The sequence below is a fragment of the Sus scrofa genome, chromosome 1 (genome assembly GCF_054392235.1).
Source record: "Sus scrofa isolate SSC_HxYL_T2T_F1_AM1 chromosome 1, Sscrofa_HxYL_maternal_Yorkshire_Landrace_v2.0, whole genome shotgun sequence".
In the NCBI taxonomy this organism is placed as follows: domain Eukaryota; kingdom Metazoa; phylum Chordata; class Mammalia; order Artiodactyla; family Suidae; genus Sus; species Sus scrofa.
In genome coordinates this window covers 103,653,892-103,670,208 of record NC_139383.1, presented here as the reverse complement: position 1 = coordinate 103,670,208, position 16,317 = coordinate 103,653,892, and the positions used below count along the sequence as shown (strand labels likewise).

Below are 16,317 nucleotides of genomic sequence, written 5' to 3'. Positions count from 1 at the left end.
TTTTAGAGTATCAAAATTTAGTTCCTGAAATACAGTCTCAGCTACTGCTCACTTTTTGCCCAAAGGAAAGTGCTGGTAAATCAAGAGAATTAGCTGAGGACTGATTTATTTGATTATCTCCTTAACGTGGCTAAAGTTCAGGAGTGCATCCTGTTGGTCCCTGTGCTTAGTGGTGTCCTGATATTCTCTACCTCAGTAGTCTTTGTCCCCTGGCTCAGAGGGGAAATTTGAAGAGGACTCTAAGTGGGTGACAGATGGAAGAGGAGGAGAACTTGGATTTTCCAGCTCGCTTTCTCAAAAAAGTAGAGAGTCACACGGAGGTTCCTCTACTGCCGTCTTCTCATCCTCAAGATCCAGAAAGAGGTGTGTAACAGACTTATCTCCAACCAGAATGGAGTGTGGGAAACACACTTCTCCACAAACATCAATGATGCGGCTGGGGTACCCGGGGACTTCAATTCTCCTCATTACCTTTTAGTACATTTTGAACGGAGAGTCAGCAGCTACAGCATGGCCTCTGATCTGCAGAACACTTCATGGCATACTGATTGCCTCCCTATACTTTATAACTGAGTGGCTGAAAGGCTGAACTCTGGAGTCAGGGTTCTAATCCCACTGGCATGACCTTAGACAAGCTCTTTAACCTCAAATAAGTCTCCATTTCATCATCTGTTAAATAATTCCCATAGAATTGTTGGGAAGATTAAATGAACGCAGAAAAAGCATATAGCAGAGAAGTACAAAGTATGCAAGTGCTGAACAGACGTTAGCTATTATTATTAGCATAATGTTGTTTAAACCTCATGATAAAAATCCCATTCACCATAGTGGAGACTGGCAGGAGACAGAGAGCACGCAGTCTCATGCATACATACCTGTGTTTACATGTACACGCATGCACCCATGGCTGGCTGGTGGGCAGTGTGGATATGTCTAGAAGAACTGGCATTAGCAGTGAGGCAGACTCCACAGAATGCTGTATTGGCTATGTCCCAGCAGGTACATATCTGTACTCTGGACCGAAGATAATTAGGAATCCACTAAACAAAAACATTTAATCCAAATCAGGCTACATTGATGGAAATGGTCAGAGAGATCGAGTGACTTGTCCAAGATCACCCTAAAGCCAAAATCAGGGCAGAGGAGAGGGGGATGTACAGTTCTGGCCACTGGAGGGATTTCAGAAATGAACCCAAATCCTCTTCCCCATGGCCCTATGTCACCTGCTGAACAAAATCAAAGGAGCTCACCCTAATAACTGCTTCTTGCTTTGGATGGCTCAGGAGTCAGATGTGTAAACTAAATTATGAACCATATTCTCCCCCCAAAAAGAATTAAAAATGCCAACTTTGCCTATTAACAAATGGATTTAGCACTGTATTAATATGCACAGCACCAAAATGTGATATTTGTGTATCAGTTAAGTCATTCAGAAAATTCAAAAAATCCACAAAATTGTCCTCTGGTGCTCTCCTAAACATATTCCCACACCAGAGTAAAAATGCCAATCACTCCCCCTACAAATAGGAGCAAGTTCCGATTCACAGACCAGCCCATGAGTGAAAGCTCTCCTCCTGGGAAGTACTGAGAGTGGCCAATTTTCAGAACAGAGGTTTATATGAAAAAAGGATACTGCATCATTAAAGAGGTTAATGAGCTTTGCAAGGCAGATGCACTGAATGCCAGGAAGGGGACAGCAGAAAAGGGGACAGGGTAGTGGGAGAGACACACACAGGGAATTGTGCCCATTCTTCAATGTCAGGTGTGATCAGGAGGAGCCCTTCTCGTGGTAATAACTGCAGCAGAAGCACAGGGCTTTCTGGGGCATACTGGAGCCTGGGTAATGGTTGGCCAGCCACCTGCCCTCATATCCAGAGCTAGGCTCTCTGAGTGAAGATTGCACTTATCAGCACAGAGATCCCTGAAGATTCTGCCAAGACCGGCTGCTTCAGTGTTTCTCAAAAGGGGTGCCACAGAAAGTAGTCCCAACCAAGTCTTCCATGACCAAATAATGTCTGGGAAAAACTGCATATTGTTTCTCACTTTTGGAAAACAACATCATCAGGTAAAAGGCTCTAAGCAGTGCTTTATAAAGACACTTTTTTTTAATCAAGCATTTATAAGGCTTATTTAATCATTTTCCTCTTCTTTTCATTTTTTAATTTAAGACCTAGCAATTTTTCATTTTGGAAAAGCTGTTCTGTCCAAGTTCCCACATTTTAAAAAATATGAAACAGATACGCTCAGGTCTTAGTGATCTACTGATGGTCACAAACAAGTTAGTAGTTCTTTTCTTCAGTGATTTGAGGATATATGACATTTTGTGGACAAGTTCTAGAAAATCAGCAAAGACGCTAGGATAGAAAATTGATTAGTATATCAGTATAAGCCTCTTGATCACACTCTCAATTAACAACAGGCTGAAGAAGGAGTGTCTTTTACCCATTATGTTGGAGTTTGATCATAGAAAATTCCAGAATCATACCTGAGAGAGGATTTTAAGTTCGAACAGGAAAAACATATTCAAAAATTGAGGATGAGGGCCAGCAAGAGCTGCATGGAGTTGAAATGCAGAGTCCAACAAGGGATGGAGTGCCAAGGGGAAGTGCAGTGACAATGTTCACATAGATGTGGTGGCTGGGTCCTGATACACTCTTGAGATGGAGTCCAATGACCTGGGCTGGGTATCTACATGTTCCATTGTGAGTGTACGGAGCTCAATGTAAGTGGTCAAGATCTCAGACATAGAGGAACTTCTCCATCACAATGCCCAGAACTTCTTAACATAATCCTGTTCTAGTTAATATCCCCATCATAATCTCCATAGACTAAGATGCTGATCTGAAATCAACTTAGCATTGATAAAGCGTGTTAGGTTTAAGTCGAAAGCACAGCACAAGGAATCAAGGTGGTCATTAATATAGCCAACACAGACCCCACTTCTTTTCTGCACTGATTAGACTACATCCGGAGAAAAAGAATCCACTTTATTCATATACATTTCAGTTATATTTAAATAAGACATGGAGTTCCCATCGTGGCACAGTGGAAACAAATCTGACTAGGAAACATGAGGTTGCAAGTTCGATCCCTGGCCTCACTCAGTGGGTTAAGGACCCAGCATTGCCGTGAGCTGTTGTGTAGGTCACAGATGCAGCTCGGATCCCATGTTGCTGTGGCTGTGGTGTAGAATGGCAGCTACAGCCCCATTTAGACCCCTAGCCTGGGAACCTCCATACACTGTGGGTGGGGCCCTAAAAAAAGACAAAAGACAAAAAACAAAAAGGCATTCATAAAGGGAGTATCTCTCACTCAAGAAGCCTTCAAGGAAGGAAGGACCTGCAGAGTGACTGGAAAATGTAGGAACCAGTTGTTAAGGTAAAGAAGACTAAGGTATTGTACAGCTGTCTCCAAAACAGGAGGTGCTCTCCTGTGGAAGAAAGGAAGTACTTTAAGAAAGGAAGTTTTAAGAAACTGCACAGCGCCAATTTATAGGGAATGAAAGAAGAAAGCGTTTCAGGGCAATAAAAGAAATAACTTTTTAAAGTCTGAGCTATCCACGAATGGCAGGTAGCTAGATGTCCAGGATCCTCTGAACAGCCACCTCTAACCAAACTTCATCTGCCATAATGAAGTGGAATGGCCTCAGATTTTCTCCAAGAGTTCTGCCATGCTTCTCCACCATGTCTCTCCCAGATTCCTTACTTCCTTCCCATTCATGACTATGATTTGGGTCTCTTTTCTTCTTTCCTCACCCTCCTCTCCCTGGCCAACCACATATCATCCTATTATCCCCCAAACACTTGACCCTGACTTCCACCCAAGATACTGTGCCTTGAAACACCAAATGCCTTGTCTCCAACACGAAGTTCATGCTGTCCTAAAACATTTCTATCTGGATCATTCCTGGCCACACCAGTCATGGGGTAGAGAGGACAAGGCCCATCTGCCAGGGGTTTGAGGAAGGGACTTCCTTAGTTGTGGGAGACTGAAACAATGACCTGAAAAGGCTCATTAATTGTGTGTTTCTATAGTTTTTGAGGTAGCACTAGTTCTAATACACAAGACTTTCAAAAGCTATGCAAAGGCAGTTCTATGACATTAGGCAAGTCAGGCTATGTTTCTCTTCCCTATTCTTAGACCCTCATCTCTAGAGTAAGGCTCCCTAAAACAGGGTTCACCGAGGGGGGAGGAGAATTTTCACACCTGCCTTCCAGGACCTATTCAGATTCAGATTATCCTTCTGAGGTTCTATGATTCATCGCACAAAATCCCTATTCTTCCATGGTGAGCCTGTGGAGGGTTCATGTTGGTTCCAACATTAGAGTAGCTTTGTGGATTACAGGCCTGGCAGAAAATCAATCTCTAATCTCTTTTTAGTGGCTCATCCTTCTCAGTAGGATTTCGGAAATAATCCACAGGCAAAGGTGACTTCTTGATCTGTCAGAGAGGAATATCAGAGAGAACACTAGGCTGTAAGACTATAAACACGTATAATTGTCCCAGCTGTGAGGGACCTAGGAAAGTCAATAACACTCTCTAAGCCTTGGTTTCCTCATCTTTAGATCTAAGAATTTTCAATAGTAGTTCCTAACTTTTCTGCATCAGAGATGATCTTGAGAATCTGATAAAAGCTGTCAACTCTCTTCCCAGAAAATACATAAAGGCCATACAGGCAAAACTGTGCATCCAATTTTAGAAGGTTAGAGGAAAACCCGAAGGCCACCTATAGAGACTCTATAGAAATTTTGAACCTTGGGGTAAAAACTCCATGGACCAATGTTATAACTCGATGACCCTTCTCCATCTAGCTTTCTATCAAATCTTCTCTGCAAATGTTAATTTGTAGTAAGTATTTTTCTGCTTTTTAGCTCCCAGGTGTTACCTGGAGTTCTCATGACACCCACATGGCCCTTCAAGTAATATATCAAATGTGTCAGTCATAGTCATTTTTTATTTTTTTAAATTAAAACACTGTTGATTTCTAATGTTCTGTCATTTTCTTCTGTACAGCAAAGTGACCCAGTTATCCCAGTTTTATATACATTTTCCTTATATTATCTTCCACTGTGTTCTAGCACAAATGATTGGATATAGTCATTTTAACAAGTGAGGCTACTAGAAACAGCAGCAGATAATAATGTAAGTCCGTAGTCACCACTACTGGAGTGCAATTTCTACTCAAGTGAAGACTTAAGTACCCAACAGCATTCCATTTAGATCATTCCCCAAAGCTGCCACATTCTGCAGAAGCGTTCCCATTGCTTACCTATGTCTCCTAGCACAACATGTGCACTTTGTATCTCATGATCCCAGAGACAGCTATCCAGGCTCTGTGACCATGAAGAAGACAGTCCTGGGCCCACCCAAGCACGGACCACCAGCCAATGTCCCAATGACTCAGGCTTTTGAGGGCCACTGGGATCCTGAAATGTCTCATAGTATAAGTGGCAAGTTGGCTGCCCTGGGATAGTAATCCATCAAATAAGGACAAATCATATTTAAAAAAAAAAAAAAACAAAACACAAAACATAGATTTTTCTTCCCCTACTCTTTTTACACAAGTTCTTTTTTCTTTTATTTAAAAATTACACCCTATTTCCCAAAAGTGTTGAAGTCAACATCATTAAGTAGCAAGAAAACATATTTCAAGGTTTCGAGACATACAAAGAAACGGTTCCTGCTTCCAGGGACCTGACCTTGTAATTGGAGAGAGAAGAAATGACTCAAATAACAATAAATAAAACGAGATGGAAATAAATCAAATAGCAATAACTATAGTCAGTGAAAAAATAAAGGCCACAATCCTATAAGATTAATTGCCGAACAGTGGTAGAAAAAGGGACATAGAAGGCAGAGAATGGACACTACTCCAAACATACATGTCTGGCAGTTTCCAGTCCAACACATGCCTTCCTTTACTTTCTCTCCTCCATTTCAAGCTCCCTCAACTCCTATCTCTAAGAAGGCCTTCCTCCCCATAGACATGGGGAACAATGCTGATGCTGATATGAAAGGTATGTTCCCTGTCTTCCTGCTTCCTTCTCTTCTCACTTCAAGCCCTTTCATTGACTAGTCCATGGACAAAAAAAAAAAAAAAAAATCTTTGCCTTGCCATGTCCTGCATGAGACAGATAAATGCTGGAATGATACCCATCTGGACTTAACCTCTCAGTGGCTCCCAAGTATCTGGCTCCTCCACATCTGCATGTCCTTTCCCACTCCGTCAGCCCCCTCCATCCATCCTGCCATCTTCAAGGTTCAGCACAAATCCCACTGTCCTGATAGCTCACACTGACCTCATACCTTTTCACTTTAAATGAACTGTCCGTATCCCACATGCCTTCCATCTTACTGGTCTTACTCTTAAAATCTTTCATAATTTTAAATTTTGTATGCCCCACCTCAGACTCCTGAGAGCAGAGGTGCCTTTCCCTTTATGTGCTCCAGAGAGCAGGTCCATGACAGGTGCATGGAACTGAGATGTGAAAGCCAGAAGAGTCCCAGTGACTTTTGGTTTGATTAAAAGCAGGCTCACATTGCCCCTCAAAACAACCAGCTGATAATGCTATCTGGTTTAGATCCTCAAAAGCTCCCCAAGGCTGTCCCCTATCTTAAGTTCCAATACCCAAACCGAAGTAGCTTTCCAATTATAATGGACTAAATATCTGTGTCCTGCCCAAATTCTTGCATAGAAGTCCTAACTGCCAATGTGACAATATTTGTGGATGGGGCCTTTGGGAGGTAATTAGGTTTAGATGAGATCATCAAGCTCCCTTGATGGGATGAGTGTCCTTACAAGCAAAGGAAGAGACACCAGATTTTCTCTCTTTGCCATGTGAGGAAACAGGGAGAAGGAGGCCATGAAGAGGTCCCTCACCTGGAGCTGATTTTACTAAAACCTTGATTTTGGACTTCTCAGCTCCAGATCTGTAAGAGAGAAATGTCTGTTGCTTAAGCCACCCAGTCTATGGTATTTTACTATAGCAGCAAGAACTGAGTAAGACAACTTAAACTCAATATTTTAATTCACTATGAATAAAGGAGTGTCTCCATGATCCTCTTTAGCAACCTACTCCCCGAGCTGGACATGCCTTACCACACCTTCCTCCTCTCTACACATTTGAAATCTGTCCTGTTCTTCAAATCCTCACCCACCTTCGCGTCATCCACAGATCTTTCCCTTGCTAGCCCACCTGACTCCCACCTAAGCCTCCTGCCTCACTGTGAGCTCACAGTGATGCACGTCTGCACCATGCCTTGGCTGATTCATCACCCGTTGGCACACAGATGGAAACAACTGGTGAATGAACACATACAGTTTATGACAACTCGGGATAACTGACTTTTATTTTTTGTTTACCTTTGTATTGCTACCATAACCCATGGATTCTAGGATGCACAATGTTTCATTTTTAACATCTCTGAAATTGTCTCATAGTCTGTGGCATTTTAGATTTGATGATATACGCTACTTCACTTTTCATATGTATGTCCTTATTCCTCCACAAACTGCAAGCTTTTTCAGAAAAGGACTCACACATTGTATATCACTTTTCCTTCACTTGCCTGGCAAAGATCCTGTGGACAGCACAGATTCTCCATCCTTTCTTGCTAAAAGAGGAAACTGCTTCCCGGATTGTTCCTTCTTTCTTGAACAAAGTATGAGATAAGCACAGAGTAGCCAGAGATTTGGGTGTGCTGGATAACGAAGGGGCTTACTCCTTGGTCATTTCTTTTTCTTTTTTCTTTTCTTTTGTCTTTTTGTCTCTTTAGGGCTGCATCCGCAGCATATGGAGGTTCCCAGGTTAGGGGTCTAATCAGAGCTTTAGTTACCGGCCTATGCCACAGCCACAGCAATGCCAGATCTGAGCTGCCTCTGTGACCTACACCACATCACAGCAACGTCGGATCCTTCAATTACTGAGCAAGGCCATGGATGCTGGTTGGGTTTGTTAACCTCTGAGCCACAATGAGAACTCCTCCCTGGGCATTTCTTCATAACATCATAAAATTTTAGAATTGAGAGCACACACTGGCTCCACTGTAATTTCTCTCTCTGAATCCCAGAGTAACACTTGTTTCTTGTTCCTCACTTTCTCTTATGTAAAATGGGTCCAAGTACAATTACCTCCTCTGAGAAGGTAATACCTGGAATAGAACTAAATGATGATATCTTAGAAGTGCTGCAGAGGAGGTTCTGAGTATTATTAAGTGCCTTCCCTGGGGGAATGTTGCTTCCAGTGAAGGAAAGAAGCAGGAGGCTTGGAGATCCTATGGTGGCTGCTCTGTATGTACACAGTACATCACCATGACAATTCTCCTTAATCTCATCCCCTTTCTCTCCATAATAACTACCCCAGAAAATACACTGCTGACAAACAGGAAAGGCTTGGCAGTCACAAAGAGAATGAGGGAATACTAACGGTGAGGAGAGCTTGCGGAGGGTTCCAACATAGCCTCTGGGAGACACCTTTTCCCATTGGTCTGTCTACTTGTGTGTCCTCCCACATGCCCAGGCAGAGCGTGCAAATATGTCTTGTTACATGATCCATCCTGTGTTGCCCAATAAATAACAGACACAATATAAGCTGCCAAGAGCAGCTTATCGGAGACTGATCTTTACGTGTGGATCCAAGATTCAGGAATACCAACCCAATTAGGTGGAAGCCAAATGAGCTCTGGACACGGGTCCTTTTACCTGCATTGCTCCTGTGGGTACAGGTATGAACAAGCAATTGATGCCCACACAGACCAGCTTCCTTCTGAGGGCATCTTGAACAGACTTGGATTGAACCCAGGCTCTCAATCGGTCTTTTGCAGAACCATGGACTCCTGAGCTACTAGAGGTTTGACCAAGATCAGGAATCATCCTATAAAAGCCATGAGTCAAAAGCTGATAAAACTATAAAGCTCTGCTGTCCCCCTTGCTTGCCCTCCTCCCCTTCTTCCTTTGGAAAAGTAAACAAATGTTCTTGTTTATTTTCTTCTTCCCCTTTGCTTTCCAGTCCTACATTTCTAAACTTTGTTATTCCTGATAAATGAAGAAGCAAAGAGGTCATCTTTTAACCTAACTCAGAGAAAGTTAATGCCCCTATTAATGGAATGGCCTTCCCTTCCTCCTTTCCTTCCTCTCTCTTGGAGGTGGGGGCAGTGACACTTAATGGAATAGGTGTTTCACAAAGCTTCCTTCTCCAGAGTCTTTTCCTTGTGCCTGCTAACCCAGCATCCAAGGCACAAGAATCAGTGCAACATCTCTACAAAGGCCCAGAGAGGTGAACTCTACACAAGAATTAGAGTTGGAATGGTCCAGGAATAGCTGATCTAGAGGCATCAGCTTGTTTGATCTAATGAATTTGGGAAACACTGTAAACTCAACCACACTGGAGATCCATGATGCTCATAAACATACAAAAGACTTGAGCTATCCTACTGTAAGGATAGCAGTTTAGTTTTGGTTGGTTTTGTTTAACCAGGTGTTTCCCAATTGTTTTTGCTCACGGAATCCTTCTTGGCCTCTAATGCCTCTAAATATTCTGAATAAGTGTGTTCCCCAGACCACATATTGTAAAATGCTGACCTAGTCCAACACCTGCCTTTTTCTCATAGGAGAAGTAGGAAACAGAGAGGGGCATTAACTTACTTAATCTCACACATGAATAGCAATACAAGCAGTACATAAAAAGTAGAGCAAGCTCTGAATGAAATGGCCAGTATATCTGGATATCTGGGTGAAATCCTCTCCTTGCCATTCTCAAGCTGTGAGCCTCAGGCCAGCACCTCTCCTTTCTAGAGTTATTTTCATTCTCAGTAAAAGGAGTTCTTTTTTTTCCCCCCTCTGAGGATTTCTAAGGCTCTTTTCAATTCCCTTTTCTGAGATACTGAGACTCTAACACTTGCTGTAACACCTCCTGGAGCAAGTCCCAGAAGTGTGAGCCTATAGTTGTTCTAAATTTAAAGTTTAAAAAGCTCATGAGATTGTCAACCCACACAAAGGAGAAAGCAACAGCAAAAATTCCTCATTGAATTCTTCTTTATTCCTCATGAAGATACTACTGAAGGGAAGCACAGGAAAGAAGAAGTCTAGGTTGTCACCTGTATGCAGAGGCAGTCAGAATCCACAGGCTGCTCCTGGAGTCACCAGGAAGCAGAAGCGCTGCCCACACACTGCTTCCCTAACCCCCGGGAGCACAGCTTAGACAACAGCTAAGGCTCACCTGTGACTAACCACTATGTCAAGATCTGCCTTTGGCCACCAGGCACTAGCTAAAAACACAAGGTTGTTTCAGCACAACTTAGATGACGTTTGCATCCATGGCATGCTCACTCCTACCCCAAGGTGATGATTAGACACCCAGGAACAACATCGATAATCCTCTCTGATCATATGAGCATGAAGTTTTTCTGTCATCCTCAGAGCCACACCAGACCACAGTCTCTGTGTTGGCAGATAACCTGCCTGCTTATTCCTCACTGTGTTCCCAGAGTATGGCATTAATTAGTACTTGTTATTATCTGCCAGATAAACAACAATTTCTAAGCTACTAGTTCCTGATTGTTAAGACTCAGAAAACACATCCTCCTATAAGTTCATCAAACATTTATTAAGTGGCTTGTGAATTGTGAACACTGAGCTAGACTTTGGGGGGAAGCAGACGAGATTTCTCACCAGACCCTGCTTCCAAAGAACTTACATTACATTAGACAACACCTGTGAGGACATAATGGTTCCAAAATTTGTCATCCTGCTCTTCCTACCCTTCCCAACCCCCCATGCTCAACATCTGTCCCTTTTCCTGCTTTCCCCATTTTGGAATACGACCTGGAGGCACTCCACTTGGTCATCTAGAAAAGCAAAAGTAATCATCATCACTACAAATAGCATTTATTGTTTATTATGTTCCAGGCTAACAATATTATGGATTTTTTACAATTTTTGCCCCATTTTACATAAACATGGGTATCATCACAGACTGATGCCTTTCTTTCCAAATTTCAACCTCTAACTGGCCTTGAAGTCAGTTGTACAACATAAACATCTTTCCCTTCCACCCTGATCAGTGTTCCTGTGAAGCACCAGACCTTAATCACTATTTTTGCCTGCACTATTAGAGTTGCCTCCTAAATGCTCTTCTGGCTGAGTGACAACCTATCCACTTCAAACCACCCAAATGGAAATGGCAGAGCCAACCCTCTACCCTGCACACTGGACTTCCATTCAAACCCTCTCTTTGCTCCTCCTTGGGTGCACATGAGCCTTTGAGATCAGGGATGGCTATTCAGAGAAAGACGGCCAACACTATTCTGGCAGCTCAAGCTCCCTGGAAAAACTTTCCCAGCCCTTTTTCTTACAGACCACCCTGAACTTCAAAATAATTCTGCACCACCTCCTCCAGGAGCTTTCCCTGACCGCCAACACCCCCCCCCCCCCACACACACACAAGGCTTCCTCCTGTGCCCCATTTTGATGTTCACTTAGCAATTCCAACAGATCACGGCCCCTACTTACTGACCCTTGACTCTGAGACCCTAGGCCAGGCCCAGTCTGGATGCTGCTTCCTCTGCACCTGGCATGTCACCTGGAAAGGCGGAGAGGACTTTAGCCATTCTCCCTTTTCCAATGCCTTGTGGCTTTATTTCTCACTGAACAATGCTTTGTAGAAATGTTAGAGTGATATGGTATACTCTTTTCTCTCATTGCTTTTTTAAAAAATCCATATTTCAAGAAATAATCAAGTAGTTTTCCAATCAAAAGAGAATGCTCTCATTTTTTTTCCAGTAGAAAAACTGAGGCTGGAGAGATTGAGTGATTTGCACAAAGTCACACAACTAATGGGAGACAGAGCGAGGCCGAAGCCTGGTGACATAGCTCCCAACACAGCAGCTTTCTCACCTGCCCCTGCCTCCGCCCAGGGCCCTCTATTAAAAAAGGAAAAGAATGTATATGTATATACCCATATAGGTGTACATGCATGATTTACAGTTACAAAAATACATAATAGCATACACCGACATAGATGAGTATGACTGTAGCCTAATATTTTAAGAAAAGATTGAGGGCTCTGAGAGCTTCAGGAGAAACGATCCCCCAAGAGGGGGCCGGGCAGCAACATAGCAGACAGCTGGTGTTTGGGTGGTAGTAAATCACCCTGAAATGAGCCTCTTCCGCGGACTCAATGAGGCCCCCACAACAAAGGGAGGCCCAGCTTGCAGCCGGACAGCCTGCCCGCCAGCCCCAGACGCGCATAACAGCTTCATTCAGGAGCCCCACGTCCACACAAAGGCCCCGAAATCAATCCGACATCCCGCCACCCTGGACAATGCTCCGCATCTTCTCAGAATCGAAGGCTCAAACGAGGGGACAGCATTCAGGGGAGATCAAACTGCAGGCCTGCCCCTGAAAGCCAGCAGGAAAGAAGAGTTTTTCAGAGGAGGCTGGGGAGGAGGCTAGGAGGCGGCGGCCTGCGCGGTGGCTGTGCCGGCTCCCGCCCGCCAACGGCTTGGGCACAGGCGCGCTTGGCCACCTTGGGGACCAACGGAGTGCACAACACGCGCCAGCCAGGGCCACTGCACTGCTTGGCCTCCGGCTTTGTGCAGCCCTGGCCCGTGTGAACCTCCACAGCCTGCGTTTCCCAGTGGCTCCGGGCATACAGTAGGGTGCACACACATGCAAATGCCCCGCCTGAGGCGGCAGCTTAGGGTGTTGACAGTGGCAGCCCCCACGCCAGGCCAGAGAGTCCCCGTTCCCAGGCAGGGCCCCTCGGGGTACTCATCTGCCCCTTTCTGCTGCCTAATCCGGTTATCAGCTGCAGAACGGGTTGCCTGGTGGAGCTGTGGAAGCTCCTGCAGGGAAGGGACCAGGCTGCCGCTCCAACAGATGAGCCTGGATCATTATTAACCCCCCTAGGTCTCTCCCAGTCCCAGACAACCAGCAATGCACTGGGCCAGTCTCCCCAGATGGCCAAATTCAATCGGTTCCTAGGGAATAGGGCCTCCCAACAAGGGGAGAGTGGAACCTTGATGGGGGTTGCAGAGTACATTAGACTGACCTGCAAGGATGCGTGCACTGGAGTGACCAAGGCATGGTCCATATGCTGGGGCCAGAATTTCTCCAGAAACTCCAGGTAAAACTCCCTTAAATTTGACATTTAGGTGACCAACATGAAAGGTAAATAGATTTTAATTGAAAACAAAGGGCGCCTGTTGGAAGCTATTCATCTGGTCCTTACCCTGCCCTCCATCATCCTGCCGGCCAGCCTGGGGTTTTGGGGGTCACCACAGGCAGTGGACAGGGGCTGTGTGACTAGGTGTGGTTACCTGGGCAGCCACCGTGGACAGAGCTGAATCCAACTGAGAAGGCACAGTAAACCAAGCGAGAAGCTGCGAGCAGAAGCAGGAACAGGGTTAACTGGGGGCAATCTTCCCTTGACCCTTTATTTTAGCCAGATACCTCTATTTTTGTTTTTTCTTTCCTTAAATTACTAGTCAAACTTCTTCCTAGAATTGATACATAAGCAGAAATCCATTGACCATGTTATATAAAGAACCCTGCCCACCTCTCACTGCCCCTTCTCAGACGCTCCTTCACAGAGACAGAACCCTGAGCAGTGTTGTAGGAGGTGGGATAACTGGAGGAGGAGGCCAAATCTTCAAGATGCAAAAAGGGGACTTTCTGCTTTAGATTCTCTTCATTCTCAAGTGCTTCCAGTGGCCAACAATAGTAAATTGAATCCATTTTCCCTCTTGGAAGGGTCAGTTGTTGTTGTGTGGGTTTTTTTTTTTTTACCCTTCCCCTTTCCATTTTCTGCTTTTGTAGCTCACCTCCTCCAATCTACTTCCCTACAGGAGCCGAAATTAAACAAGCTCCCCATATGCCATGCCTCACTTGTTGTCTGTTCCCCTCACCGCCATCTGGCCTATTTGCTCAGCCAAAAAGAGAAAGAGAGAGAGAGAGAAAGAGCAAAAAGAGAGAGGGGGGCAGGGAGGAGGGGAAAGGAAAACAGGGAAGCAGGGGGGGAGGGCAGGGAGGAGAGGGAAAGAGGGAGGAAAATGAGGGAGGGTAAGGGAGGAAGGGAGGGGGCGAGGGAGACGGAGGGAGAGAGAGGGGGTCGGGGTAGGGAGGGAAGAAGGGAGAGCCAGACACAATGAGGAGGCAGAGGTGACGATGCAGCCTCTCCCATCTGCTCCTTGGCCAGAGGCCCGGATGGAGCAGTAATGGAGAGCAACAGAACCAGTGATAATTAACCCAAACACAGACCTGTTTATTTAACCTGCTTAGATAGATCAACTCTGAGGCTGCGTTCTAGCAGAGGGCGCTGGGACACACTTAGGGAGACACTCTGGAGGCTGCTAAGGACACAGAAGCAAGCTGGCCCTCCCAATAGACATCCTGGGGCTAAGTGTGTACTTGGTACGTGGCAAGAAGAGGGGAAAGGAAGTTGCTGAAAGAAGTCACTAACACCCTCTCAAATCTTCTGGTGAGGGATGCTTCTGTCATCTCGCCCTTTCCCCTGCCCATTATCCTATTTCATGGCAGTAGCTGCTTCTGGATGGTCAAATGTCTCCAAGCAAAGCCAGGCCATGAGATACACTTGTCTCCTGCATTTTCCTGCCCAGCATCCCCTCTGGAGCACTCCCCATCTTAGCATAAGGACAAAGGGCCAGGTGACACACACAAAAAAAGCTAACTAGGGAACACAGAGATGGGAACATAGCCACCCGAAGACCTCAGACTAACTAAGATTGTCAGTAGCCAAGGACAAAAGCCCATAGCATCGATTAAGCATAGGGTGAAAGAAATCTGAGGTTCAAGGCCTAGATCAGCCACCTTTGCTACATCGCTGTGTGTGCATGCCTCTGTCTCCCCCAGCTTCGATTTATCTACTTAATGGGGGCAGCAAAGTTGACCTCCCAAGATGTTCCAGTCTTCGAAAACTAAAATGGAAAAGTTCCTTTCATCAGTCCATACTTAATTCTCCAAGTTAGGGAGGAGACTACAGCCTTGAGCAAGACACCAAGGACTCTGATCAGTTTGAAATGGGCCATGGGCAGGGCCCAGAGAGGGATGTAACAACCCTACAGTGTCTAGAAATAAAGGGCAACAACATTTCCAGGGCTGAATAGCAGCAGACAGGAGTTGTGAGTCTGGAAACCAGACCCAAGAAGCCTGGGCCGAGTATTGGGCTGAAAACAGGAAGCATCAGGGTAGCTGAGTTGCTGGCAGGCACCAGATTCCAAGTGGCTTCACGCTCCTCAGTGGAAGAAATGCAGAGATAATTTGAACATGGCTATTTTCAAGCTCCACAGCTGAGCTCCTTGCTCTCCCACCCCACACCTCCCACCCAGCCCTGCAATTTGGCAAACCCTTTCTGCTGGCTGCTCTTATACCCAATATGTTGGGTTGCCTTAGCAACTAAAGCAATTATCTCCTTGGAGCAGTTAAAACAATGACCGTCATAAATAATAACAATAAGAAGGATGATGGTAAAAAATAGATCTTAGGCCCCAGGATCATAGGTTGATGGAGAACTGAAAAGGAAAAGAGGTCCTGATCTGGCAGCCAGTGAAAGCCAGTCTCTTACGGATCTAATGTTATTTTATTTATCTAAAGAAAGTGATAGGAAATACTTGGCCTTTCTTTACTGTCCCACCGCCACCCTCAGGCAATCCTCAGGATAGTTCCTATTGGCTGTTGGTTTATCCAGTACATCTTCCTATCAGGCAGACCCAGCAGGAGCACTGAACACTAACTGTTTAATACCCATCTCCTCTATGGACCAAGAGATCCTTATAGGCAGTCCCTAAATCGTCATCTTGGTGTATTTAGCCCTTAGCTCAAGACTAGCACAGAATAGATACTCAAAAATATTCGCTGATTGAATGAAAATATTATATTACATTGAATGAATGCCCAATTTTTGCCATAGTTTTTTTTTTTTCTTTTTAAAAAACCCTCTGTGCCATATAATTTTTCAGTCTCTCCAAACTATAACATCCTATGATCTTAGAATCTACTAGCCTGCACACCAAGGTAGAGTAGGGTTGCACATTTTTAAAGAGAAATCAAGAAGTACATTTCAATTTATCCAAGTACAGGTTTCATTTCCCTATAGAACCATACAATAAAGTTTTGTGAATGTAGAATATCACTTGAGATAAAACACTATACTTAATATAACTAAAAATGAGGATTAAACTGATAATGGATCACACAACTTGTGCTCACTCTACCCCAAACATTATGTCTTGCATCTTATACTACTCAGACTCCATCCCACAAATGAGGTTCCACCAATTAATGAAATATCAATTAATGTG

At 44.6% G+C, this 16,317-nt stretch overlaps 1 protein-coding gene across 5 annotated transcripts in view; it reads right to left on the bottom strand.

Annotated features, from left to right (window-relative positions):
* Positions 1-16,317, bottom strand: part of SETBP1 (SET binding protein 1) — a 370,608-nt gene that overhangs the window by 294,823 nt on the left and 59,468 nt on the right. For 2 of the 5 annotated variants that reach the window (XM_021092436.2, XM_084964821.1), the window contains exon 3: positions 13,318-13,380. The exons of the other annotated variants lie outside the window; for them this stretch is intronic. In XM_021092436.2, coding sequence (XP_020948095.1) covers positions 13,318-13,380 — 63 coding nt within the window. The remainder of the gene's footprint in view (positions 1-13,317; positions 13,381-16,317) is intronic. 5 annotated transcript variants of the gene reach the window in all.